The 12,587-nt window shown below is 49.1% G+C and overlaps 1 protein-coding gene across 1 annotated transcript in view; it reads right to left on the bottom strand.

The window, feature by feature from the left end:
- Positions 1 to 12,587, bottom strand: part of PPP1R16B (protein phosphatase 1 regulatory subunit 16B) — a 57,981-nt gene that overhangs the window by 30,717 nt on the left and 14,677 nt on the right. The window contains exon 2 of the mRNA XM_084296856.1: positions 10,756 to 11,158. Coding sequence (XP_084152982.1) covers positions 10,756 to 11,002 — 247 coding nt within the window. The 5' untranslated portion in view covers positions 11,003 to 11,158. The remainder of the gene's footprint in view (positions 1 to 10,755; positions 11,159 to 12,587) is intronic.

Raw genomic sequence — 12,587 nt, 5'->3', positions numbered from 1 at the left:
GTGATGAGTCGGCCGGCACTGCCCTGCGGCTGCCAGGAAAGTCTCCAGGTGCAAGTGAAACGAGAAATATTCCCTGCTCTCGTTCCCCTTAGGGTAACTGCACAGACCAACACCACGAATGTTCCCATCACGAAGTGCACGGGAAATCCTACAGCACTGACAACGCGACGATGACCCAAATTTTGAACCCATGGCACAGCTTCGGCACCGACCGGTCCTCGAGTGACAGCTTTCCTTGCTCTGAGGAGGGATGGAAAATTGTCACAGAGCAGAATGATTTGGGCCAGGGGGCAGAGTGGCTGCTCGTTCATGGCTACTTCGCAACTGCGTGGTTCAAGTTCTTGAAGAATAAATTTACCCTGAAAGCAGACAGGGAATCCCTTTGGGTTGCCTTTTATCAGGAAGTTTTAACGCCGCCGGCCTTTCTAGCAGGAGCAAGGCGCTCTGTGAGCATCTCTCCAGGACCTGCTGTCACCGACCAGCACAGACACGCTGCCACTTCGGCACAGCACCCAGCAAGAGGTTGGAAGTTGACTGCTTACAGCCTGTGCTGGAGCCCCGTATCACATCCAGGGCTAACATCATTGTTTTGACAGCATCGCTGTTAGGAAGGAAGAAAACCTCTGCTCAACAGCTGACGGCCACGAGAATGTCCCCGTGTGCGTCCATGGGGACCGTCCTCCTTTGGGGGAGCTTGGCCCTTCCTAAAGGCTGCTATTTCGGGCTACCAAACCAGAGCTGGAATTAAAAGACGAGTCCCATTTAGTGCCTGTGGAGCCCTGCTGTGGCCTAACAGTTTGCTAATTAGAGATGAACCAACAGAATCTGAAATGGAAAAATAAACCAGGTCGGAAAAGTTCGAAAGTCACAGAAAGAGTCTGAGCTAAGTAGGTTGAAACTCGGGGTCTGTGGGAGCCCCACGTGTCATTTCTCAGCCAGGAGCTGGTCCCTGTGGGGCTGACAGACTTTCCTGGGGCTTGAGCACAGCCCTCCAGCTCAGACCTCTTTTGTCTCTGTGGGCAGTACAGGGGACACAAACCTCACCCAGGCAGACAGACGCAGCAAGTGCTCTTCTCTCCACATCCCTAACACGAGCGAAATGTCTGTCTTCTGCTGCAGGGCATTGCTCCTTCCCCCCTCCAGAGGCTGAGGGCTGGCAGGCATTGCCAGGGGATTTCCTCACCCCAAGGCAGGGGCAGAGGGTAGGCGTCCCGCCGCGGTGACACCTCAGCACAGGAAGGCTGCTGTATCCCTCTGCAAGGGCTTCACGTTTTCATCCAGGAGTATTGTCTGGGTCAAATTTTGCTTTCATTAAAGCTGATATTTTTGACAGAGAGGATCTTTCAGACTGGAAAATGCAAAGGACTTTGCTTGACTACACCAAGACATTCTGCCTCACTCTGTGGTCGAGCGGTATCGTTTCAGCTGGCACCGGGCAGCTATCAGCACTCGATCTCCATCCTTTGCTGTTCTGAACCAGACCAACGTGGAAATACTTTGAAGGTGCCAGAATCCCCACCCACTCGAGACGTGGAGGTTTGCAGACAGATGTGGGTGTCACACAACCAGGACAAGATGCAAGCTGCATGCAAGCAGCTTCACCACGCAAAGCATCAGCTGCCAGCCAGGTTAGAAGAGGGCTGGAGAAGCCAATGAAGGCTGCGTGCGAGCACAGTTTACTAATAAGATCTCTCTCATCAGCCCAGGTGAAGGCACACAAATTGAAATGAGTCTTTCAGAAGTTCCCTGTAGCAATGAAGAGCTTGGTGCTCAAGGCAGGGCCGGGCAGAGCAGGGCAGCCCACCAGGAAAAAGGGGAACCACGATGGAGCTCAAAATCCTTGGCCAAACCGATGGATGCTGCAAACTGTTACAAAATGCACATTGAGCATGAGAACAACGGAGCAACTTGAGGCATTTTCCTACACAAATAACGTTTACAGCCAGTCCGCTTCGTGCTATCTAGGGAACGCAGAGGCCAAATTCAGCACTAAGCGGTTGCAAATTGCAGGGACCTCAGTGGAAACTGCATCTGCTTGCTAGGAGCTGCACATGGGCTCTTGTTCCCCGAATTAAAAGGAGTGCAGGGTGCTTGATTGCATCTCAGCTCTTGATTACAAAGGCATCAGCAGACAGCATTAAACAGTGTGCTTCCTGTCCTATTTAGCATCCTCCGGGTGACGGCTCAGAGAGCAGGCGAGGCTTAGGACATTTTTAATAGTGGTGCCAGAATCTGATTTTTTTTTTCTTTTGTCAACTGCAGATGATAAGGTTTCCCAAAGATCTGGCCAGGCTCCAGAGGAAAAACCAAGCAGTGAATGTGTATGTAAAAGCAGCTCTGCACTAGGTTATGAGGCACCGCCTGAACCAGCTGCCATAGCAACTGCTATTAGAGGAAGAATTAGAGCATTCTTCATGGAAGTAGGAAAACTCAGTCAATAAGCATAAGGATGGGATGCAAAGAAGAAAAAAAAAAAGAAAAAAAAGAGGATGAATAGGATAAATATAAGCAAGTGGGAAGAATGCACAGAACTGAAGGAGAAGCTGGACTGTTTGCACAGGTAATATGTGCTCTCGTGTGGTGGAGGTGCCTATAAATACACTAAGATACCTAACTCCAGCCTCATTAGCAAGCATTTTAGATACAGTTGATCCCGCCTTGGGGCAAGAGGTGGATTACATGACCTCCCAGGGCCCGCTCAACCTCTATTTTCCATGATTCTAGGAGGAAGAAACCTACACCAGCTGAGCAGGGCTGGCCTCAATCCAGCAAGGAAGGAATTTAAATCTGGAAAAAATAGATTTAATCCACCTTTAAAGTTCTCCTCGGCCAGGAGAGGGGGCAAAAAGCAGAGCCTGCAGCCATGCACTGCCACAGCTTGCAGCCAGGTTCCTCCTGTGCAGGCACGACACCCAAACACCGTGTCCTCAGGTACACGAGGGTAAAGCAGAACTGCACAACTTGGTCCTGCAAGAGGGCTTCACCTCCAGAAATCTCCAGAAATATTCATTTCTCCACCACTATTCATTTACAAAGAGTTGGTCGTGGAACCATGCCTCCTTTTTTTTTCTTTTTTTTTTTTTTTTTTTTAATGTACGTATACAAACAAAACCCACTTGTAAACACAATGATGCTGCAAAATGCCAGTAACAGTGAGTGCTTACGAGCAACCGGGCCGACACCTTCCCTACCCCTGGCAGAACTGGGTGAGCTGTCACAGCACAGCGCTGCGCTAAGGCAGAGCCTTGGCTGGGGAGATCACTGCCAGCGTGGGCACAGAGCTGATATTTCACTCCGGGTTGCTGCTGTTTATTACGCAGAAAATACCCGGGGTCCCTGACTGAGCTGGTATTCACGCTCTTGTTGCTCATTATTGGAGTGGGACAAGAGCACAGTTATCTGAGCGTAGGAAAGAGCACATACCTGGAAGGCGGCCAGGCAGGCAAGAAGCACAGCGAGTGCAAGAAACCCCATGTCACAGCCCCTCGGAGCGAGGAGCTGCAGCATCAGCCCTCCAGCCTTATCCCACCGAGCAGGCAGCCAGGCAAACTGCTTGGTCCCACCCATACCAGCACCATCGCTTCCCTTCCGTGCCTTAGTCCCCCTCATCCAGACAGCAGGCAGCAGTTCCCCCTGGGGAAACCACAAGGACAACCAAGCTGGGAAGTCACTGGCTCGAAACGCCAGCAATAAATCAGCAAACATTATCGGGCAGAGATTTGGAAGTTCTGACTTTGACATTTGACAGCCCACAGATAAGAAGAAGAACAACAAAAAGCAGCCACTCAAGGCTGCCCCAAAATCACTGGGAGCAGAGCAGCCAGGACGGAGGACGGAGAGGTTCAACGCGAGGCATTTAGCACTTTGCTGTACACATGAGCATTGCCGAGCACTGCCGAGCACCCGGCTGAATTGCAGCAGCAGCAGCAACCCGCCTTCGGCTGACAGAAGCCCCGAGGCTCCCAGCAGAGGCAGCCACAGCGCCCGAGCCCTCCCTGCTGCGATTTGGCCGGGCAGGGTTTGAGAGCAGATGGTGACCTGACGTATCCTACCTGCTGCACCATGCCAAGAGCTTCAGCCTCTGCTGCCCACTGCCTCCATCCCCTTCTGAACGCTCCCTTCTTACGGGTGCATGAGGAAGAGACCATCGACAGCACAAATACATTGTGCAGGATTTAAACATGAAGCCCATGCACCCTTGTCTGCGCAGCATCCCTGATGCACAGCAACAGCAGATAGGAGCCATTCACTGCCAGGAAACTCAACTTTTTAGCGTGTTTTTCTAAAAAACGAGAACTATGTGTAGACAGCTCAGGTTTTTTAATGCAGCTGAGCAGATGGTTCCTGACTTTCACTTCCACAATATATTGTAGGCAAATTTTAGAAGCAAATTAAGGTGATTTAAGTCTCTTTTAGTAAGAAACAAAACCTGGGAGTGGCAACAGCCTTTGACCAATCCCTCTTTAATTTAATACATCTTGAGTCCAAACAGAACCACCATCCAGAGGGACGAGCAGTTTGGATCCAACATTTAGTGTTTATTTGCTATGATTATTACAAGATACACAAAAAATTACTTCCAGTAGTATGAGAAATGGTAGAAACTGGCACACATAAAAGCCAGAAAGTGAAGCAACATGAAACCAACCCATTGCCATGGCGCGAGCTGACAGCATGCACTGCTGAAATACAGCACAAATGGGAAGATGTGCCCAGGGAGGTGTGGGTGGGCACACGGGCATCCAAACATTTGGAGGTTTCATTTCAGTTAAAAAAATCCTATCCAGGATCCCTGTATTTCTGTGTCTTAGCAAGGACAGCCAGGATTACAGTGTGCATTTGCAGCTTGTTTTAGCCAGGAAAAGCACTTGCTCGCTGGGTGCAATGCTACAAGCCTTACTAGGAACTGAGAGACTCCACAGATGCAGAGTTTCTGGTGCATACACTTGGGAAAATCCCACTTCTCAACTCACATCTCGAAACTCAGCACACCCAGCAGCCAGCACCCAGCGAGCAGGCACCCCGGCTCTCCTGCAAAATGACCGTCATGAAGAGGCTCAACCCGCTGAAACCAATGCTCCTCCACAATGGCTTGTGCAACATTAAAAAAAAAAATAGTTAAGGGAATATTTCGTTTTGATATTTAAAACAAACAAACAAACAAACAAACATGCGTTTCTGGTCATGTCTTAAAACTTGTTGAAAAAGAGTTGGAAACAAAAACGTTTCAGTTGACTCAAATCTGGGGAGGTCGATCTGAGATGGACTTTCAGCAGTAATTTCCAAAAAGGAAAGTTTGCATTTCAAGCTCTTATGGAAATAATGTTCCCACTTCACTGAAACTCCAGCAAGTCAGGGGGAAAAAAAAATTACTTGTTATGACAACAGAGAAAGTTGCATATTCAATATTGCTTGTGCTCCCAGCTGACATCTTGTTAGCTGTCATATGCGAGCTACCCCGCCTTGGCATCAGGTTCAGATTGTGTGAAAAAAAGCCAAGTTAAATCTGGCCAAGTGCGTGAATCTGCTTTTGGAAGACATACCAACTGCCATTAACAAAATTAACAAAATCCGTCACTGCCAAGAGCTCCCACATGTAGCTTCTTCAAGAGAAGGGGTTTCATTTCCACACCAACGGAGTTTAAAAACCCGAGAAATGCTTTTGTTATTGAGCTGAAACTCTTTGCTTCTGACTCAAGTCATTCCCCAAAAGCACAGGTATACACTCAGACTGCTGGCAATAAAAGACACTTTCTTTCAGAGCCCTTCAAAGGGCACAAAACCCAGGAGAAAAATCTTCTGAAACAGATAAATGCACTTGCTCATAGACTTGGACACAGGAACTCTATGTAAAAAGCTTCAGGAGACTAATAATGTGGGTGGAAAATTAAGGCACCTCATAAAAGGTTTTTAGTAACAAGGGAACAGATCACATCAGCTAGGAAAGGTTAACGAAAGCAATTTATAGACACTAATTAGGGCCTCTCTTTAAAGTGCCTTTGCAAATGACAAAGTTGGTTTTATTCCAAAAAGTGGAAAGAAGCTGCCCGGGGAGGGTTGTGCTTCTTGCACACAAGGGCTTCTCACCCTCCGTATTACCAAGCATTTAGGATTTAAGGGTCATTATGAAGGGAAATTTGGGGGACGTGCTTGTATGAATAAGCTGTGCAATACTTACACTCCTGTGGTGGAAATCTTCTCAACAAGATAAAAGGCCACCTCAGCTCGCCCTGCACTACCCCATACAGAGTGTGCAAGGTGGTGGGGTGGGGGCACGGGCCCAGCAAACCCCAAGCTGCTCACAGGAACAAGTCTGCTGGATGCCAGGTCCAACACTGAGTTTTCGTTCCCCTTTTGGCACAGCAACCATTAGGATCTGCGTGTTTGAATTCCTCCAGAAATAGTTTTACGTAACTCTCTGGCCCTGACAAAGTTTTGCTCACAGGAGGTGGGGGCTGAAGGACTTTGCTGTGTGCAGTGATGCTGCTGGAGCTCTGCCCATAGGGATGGGAACCCATAGGGATGGAGCAGGAGAAACCAGGGCACTTTCAGCACTGTGGGAAGGTGAGTCAGTCCTTCAGCTTTATTTCTCTGATGGTTTCCTGAAAGGAGCACAGCTCACCCAATAGCTGAGGTGAACCCTCCAGCCTCTGCCATTGGGGTAGCAGCTCCACCTGCAACTTGGCCAGGCACTCAGAGGCACTTCCAGGCAGAAAATGCCATGCATCCTTGCAGGTGGCCACTGAGAGCTTTTTTTTTTTTTTTTTTTTTCCATTTACAGGATGCCAGCCTCTCTCCCAGCTCCCCAGAACTGCTCTTACGGCAGCTCAGTGATGCAGAAAGCCCCAGACTCGACAGCCCGACAGCAGACACCACCCTGGGACCAGCCTCCTGCCAACAGCATCCGCCTGCCACCTCGCAGCCTTCGGCAGCCCTTGTAATTTCTCGGAAATTAGTACAGTAGCTATACAGTTTTTTATAAAGCAAATCTCCTTCCTAACTGTTAGAACCGAGGTTAAATACAACACCACTATACCACAGCTAGCCTGGGGTGCTTCCTCCTAGCTTTACCGCAGTGCCCATCCGTCTCCTATCCCACAGCAGATGCACTTCACAACAAGCACAGAGCTGCCATTCTCTGTTTTCCCTCCTCTCATCCCCTGTAAGTGCATCCCCTGGTCCAGCAGACACAACGGAGAGATCTCCTTTCCAGATCTCCCAGTGACTCCCTCACCCACCCAACGCATCTACAGCATCATCCTGCAGCCAGCTCAGGTTGTGCCTAGAGCTGGGCTTGGGGCTTCAGTAGATTTTCATTTAGATTAACTACTTGGCATGATGCTCCTCCAGAGCGTGGCCTTCCCAGCTCCTCCATGGGGGAGGATGGAGTGGGTCCTGTCTGGCACCTGGGAGCCCGCCACTCTCCCCTCAGGGCTGTCTGTAGGCACTTCAGCTCCAAACCGCAAGTCCCAGCCACCACTCTGCAGCCGAGGGGGGCGGCTGGCCCAGGCCTGGTTCTGTCAGCAGAGATCTCAGCGAGCATTTCGCAGCAGCTTGTTTGCTAAGCCGAGGACATTTTGACAGATCCGTTGCAGGAGATGCACACAGCTCCTGCCCACATGCCCCATCAGAGCCATCTCCTTCAGCCCCATTTCACTGCCTCGCTATCCAAAGACGGGAAGCTGTGGTGGCTTGGCCTTTGGCTGAAAGGAGCAGGGGCGATGTGAACCCATCGTAGTGCCTGTCATTGACAAGCCATGTCCCACAGAGACCTACAAGGCTCCACAGAGATAACTCTTTCTCCAAAAATCCCCTCACATGACCACACCACATCCCCAGTGCCACCAGCTCTGGCCCTGGGCTGCACACGTGGCAGCAGGGCCAAGCAGCTCCGCTGTCACCTCTCCTCCTCTCCTCACGCCTGAGCTGCTCTCAGCATCTCCGCCCTCCAAGCAAACACTTCCCAGGCTGACACGGGATTTTGAAAGCAAAATGTTGTTTTTTGAGCAAAACAAGTGCTGCTATTTCGATCATACCCGTGTGAGATGCAGGAAGCAGCAGACGCAGTCAGCACGGCCAGGCCCCGGGGGACACAGAGCTCTGAAGGGCAGGGTCAGGTTCCTGCCCTGCTGCTGCCATCTCGTGGGACTTGGCCCACCTCCATCAGGAGGTCACGCCACAGCACAACACGCCTTCCAGAGAAAAAGCTAACTTGCTCTTCACCTCCGCTCATTCCTAATTTCATTGCATGGCACCTACTGTCATCCCTTCTTCCAACTCAGGAGTGAGAATGTTAAAAAAAAAATAGAGAAAACTAATAAAGGATGGAAATTGCACGCCCGCTCAGAGGTAGTTCAGAGATGACGAGTGCTAACGGCACCCCCAGCCCTAACTTTCCTCACAAAAACTTCTCAACTTTTTAATAATGTATATTTCTCCTCCCCCTTCACTTCCCACATGGAAACAAAAGATGATTCATATGCTGAAATCATCCCCTGGGACCTTCAAAAGGCCATTAATTCACTCACTTTGGCCTAGGGCTCTTGATAAGCAATTTTCCCAGTTTGGCATCTGGGATCGATACCATCCCTTCCTTCCCTTTATACTGGTGCCACACCACAAAAGGAGAGACCCTGTCTGCAGGTTATTTTTAGGACTTAATTGACCACCAAAACCATCAGGTTTAAGAAACTTGAGGCATCTGAGAAACCCAGCTATGCAGGTGAAGCACTCATGGTTCAGGCCTGCAGTCGCGACCTGGGCTCACCAAGAGAAAGAGGCCAACACGATGACAGCCCCAGCGCTGAGCGGATGCACCACCGCTGCGTGAAGAGGGGGACGATGAGGTGCTTACTGCCCACCCCAGCACTGTGACCACCTGCAGCTGTGCCCAAAATCCCACTACATGCCACCAAGTGTCTGTCAGTACAGGCATGGGTGATAAATGCCATATATCTGTCATTTCAGCTGATGCTAGCAGATATAATTTCACGGCATGGCTCTAGTTGGCTTTGTTGATGGGGCTTTCCGAGAAGACCAGAACTGCTCAGAGTGAGAAACACAGGCTCAGTGGAGCAGAGAGCTGGAAGCAATTGTTAAACCTTTAAAGCAAGGAAGAAAGAAAGAAAAGCCTGCAGGTTGCTACGCATTATCACAGGTCTGCTCTCCCATGGGGAGATAACAAATGAATGCACAGACACAGACACAAAGCAGGACTTGGAAATGCTTGTAACCACGTGGGCAGAAACGCACTACACCACCAAATCCCTCTGTTTCCAAACAGCATGAAACGTGCACTGGTGAGATGTGAGGGCAAGCAGTGGTGTATGAAAGGACTTCTCAGAAACAGGAACGTAACTCTGGGGAGGTTCCTTACAAGACAAGGTTCTTGCTTTCCACACACATACACTGCTTCTTGCAGAAGATGCTGGGAACCAGAGCAACATTCACTAGCAGAGATGCAACCCAACCGGTCAGGTTTCCTAGGCATCTTCCTTTGTCTCTGCAACACCAATGGATGATGAAGATCACACCAATTTCACTACCTGGCAGAGCAGCAACCCCAAAGACTGCTCCAGGTCTCCTCAGAGAAATATTTTACATCTCTGAGGAGCATTTGTCCTTATTTCCTAGTAGAGCCCTCGATCTTGACTTAGACTTTTTGAGCAGTGGTTCATGGTGACTGGTAGGAAATGAGGCAAAGATGGAGGGAGAGGTGAGGCAGACAGATTTCTGTCTCTAAAAGGTATCTTCAGAAATGGCAAACCAGGTGTTTGCCCACTGCTTTTAGTGGCAGGACTGGGAAAACAGGTGACCCAAGCTCTCTTCCCAGAGAGGATTTCTCATTAAAAATGTTACTGTGTTGGAAGAGAAAAGTTCTGCATTTCATTTATAGAACTCACAGGAGAATTGCAGTGGCCACTGTAGGAACAAAGCCCCAATTCTCTCATTTGGCAGAGTAACAGAGGCCTCTTTCGTTGTCCCTTCAACAGGGCTGAGGAGCACTCCGACCCAGCAGCAGTGTTGCTGAAAGCACCAGAGCTCAGCCCAGCTGTCCCATTTCCAAACCACTGCCAGAGCCCTGGCTTCCCGGAGCTTACAGGTTTTTCCCATTTCATTACTAAGGCTAATTTGGATTGATTTTTAGACATTTTTTTCCCTTCATTTTAAACAAAAGCAAAGGATTTTGACCCACTTTGAAACGGAGCAATTAAACTGATTTCTGAACAATTTGGAGTCTTCTCTTCTATGGGAAAAATTAAGCACAGAAGTGAATTTCAGTATTCTAAATGGGGAAAATTCATACATCCAGGTAGCTCTCAATCCATCCCCCAAGCAGAAAAGCTGAAAAGATTTACACTGACATGTAAATCCCTGTGGCAGACTTCTAAAAAACCTCTAAAATAGGCACACCCAAAAGGCGAAGGAGTGTTTCTCACCTTCTGTAAATGGGAAGTGTGAAAAGGAAAGAGATGAAAGCTGTCTTCCTTTTCCCAAATCTTGCTGTTAACTCCTGCCCCATCCTGTCACTTGTGCACCCACTCCTGGTGTCATTCTAGGTAACGATGGTGTCTTACCATGCTTTCAGCACCCCAACCCTACAGCTATACCAGAGATGGCAACACTCTAGAGATCAACACATGCCAAGGGTAGTCTTGTCCATGGATGTCAATGCAGACGCCTCTGCAAGCCAAGGAGCTACATGGACCTCAGCAGGCAGCCAAAAAAATAAATTATCAGATACAAACATCCTACCTTCCTCCAAGTCATTCCTCAGAGAAGCCTCCAGCAGAGCAACACTGGCTTCAAAAGACACTTTCTTCTGGTTAACAGCATTTCTCTTCTTTTCATGCTTCCGCTTCTTGTGCTGCATCTCCTTCTCATACTGTGCCCACTTCTTCAGCTGCTGAGCCCTCCGCTTCTGGGCTGCCCGCAGCCTCTCCAGCGTGGGCACCTTGTCCAGCAGCTGCAGCTCTGTCAGGAGGTCCACGTGGGCATCCATCGCCTCTGCCAGGAAAGAGGAGGTGAAGGATGTCCCAGCTGGATGTGATGTCCTTCCACAGGTCCTCAAGATCACGGTGGCCTCGTGCTATACCAGCATCTTGGGGCTGAGCTGGGAAGGGCCCATCGCAGAGAGTGGTAGGAATGTGGTGGAAGCCTGAAATGAAGAGGAAAGCGTGAGGGATCAAGTCACATCCACGTATACAAATGATTAAGACCAGCCCACTGGAAAACTCAGCAGGCAACACCTACCATCTCAAAAGACGGCTCTTTTCATTGCATTTTAATTGCTTGGCTCTTCTCACTGGCCTTTGTGATTCCACCTCTCACCCACTTCAAACACCCAAGCAAAACCCTCTTGACTAGGTAGCAGTTTTAGCAAGCAATTCCTTCATGTTTACAGTTCAAGGTAGCCTTCTTTTATCAGCAGAAAAAAGTCTGAGTGAGCTAACAAAGATCTTACTTAGTCTTTCACAAATGTCACTCAGACAACCTGTGAGAGAGATACCAAGACACATCCTCAGGCAGGTTTCTACCTTCCACGAGCATCACCTGTGCTCCACTTCTTCATCCATCACCCCTTATTACTCCAGTCTAGCCGAGGGCAGATGGGTTGGACATCTCCCAGAGAGGCATTAGCAACACTTTAACCCCCTCAGCTGCATAAAAACACAATGTTTTGTGTTCATTTCACTTCTCCCCAGATATTCTTTTCAGCACACAGTGGGCCATTCTGGTTTTGCTGTACAGGCTCTGTGCTCAGAGCAAGGAGCACAGTTAAATCAGAGCTGGACTTGTGGTGTGACCACAACACCAGCCAGCAGCCCGCAGCAGCACCCACAGAGCGGCCAGCCCGGAGGCCCACGGGCAGCCGCCCCATCACCCGCTGCACAGCAGAAGGAAACGCGCCCCAGATTCAAGGAGCTGCTCGACCTGGAAAGATGCACATGAAATAAAGTCAGTGCCGCAAGCAAACCAAGCAAATCCATTCCAAACAGACCCATGTGTAGCACGTCGAATGGCAAGGCTAGCGTGCCAAATCAGGGTAAGCTGCAAATAACCACACACAGGACCAGAGCTCTGAGGAGCTGCTGGGAGATGTCCAAGCCGTGCTGCACGCCTGCAGCATCCCAACAAGTTGCACAAGGCAGAAACATCCACTCCTTTCAAACATTGCCACAGCCCTGCCACCGGGGTTTGACCTCACCTATAAATACCTCGGCAGACTGACAGCGAGGCATGTCCTTTCCTCTGCGAGATAATTGGGTTGAAAACTGAAAACAAACAAACTCAGCCAGAGTACACAGGCAGCTCCTGGGCAGTTGCTTTATCCAGCAAGGGGCCAGCAGAGGCCAAGGGCAGCTTCAGCAGCACCTGCAAACCTTATTTTGAGGGTTTCAGAACAGATCTGAACACAAAAAAATCTGTTTCAGTCCCATGAGAACTCAGGATCGCAAAAGTAAAGACTGTATAAGTAAATAAATTATTAATAATATTGATAATAGTAATCAAATATTCTGTTCATATTCAGTAATAATCATTTTCAGTAATATTTCAGTTCATATTCAGTAATAATTAAATATTTC

This window comes from Netta rufina (assembly GCF_964035555.1).
Source record: "Netta rufina genome assembly, chromosome: 16".
In the NCBI taxonomy this organism is placed as follows: domain Eukaryota; kingdom Metazoa; phylum Chordata; class Aves; order Anseriformes; family Anatidae; genus Netta; species Netta rufina.
This window is presented reverse-complemented; position numbering and strand designations above follow the sequence as displayed.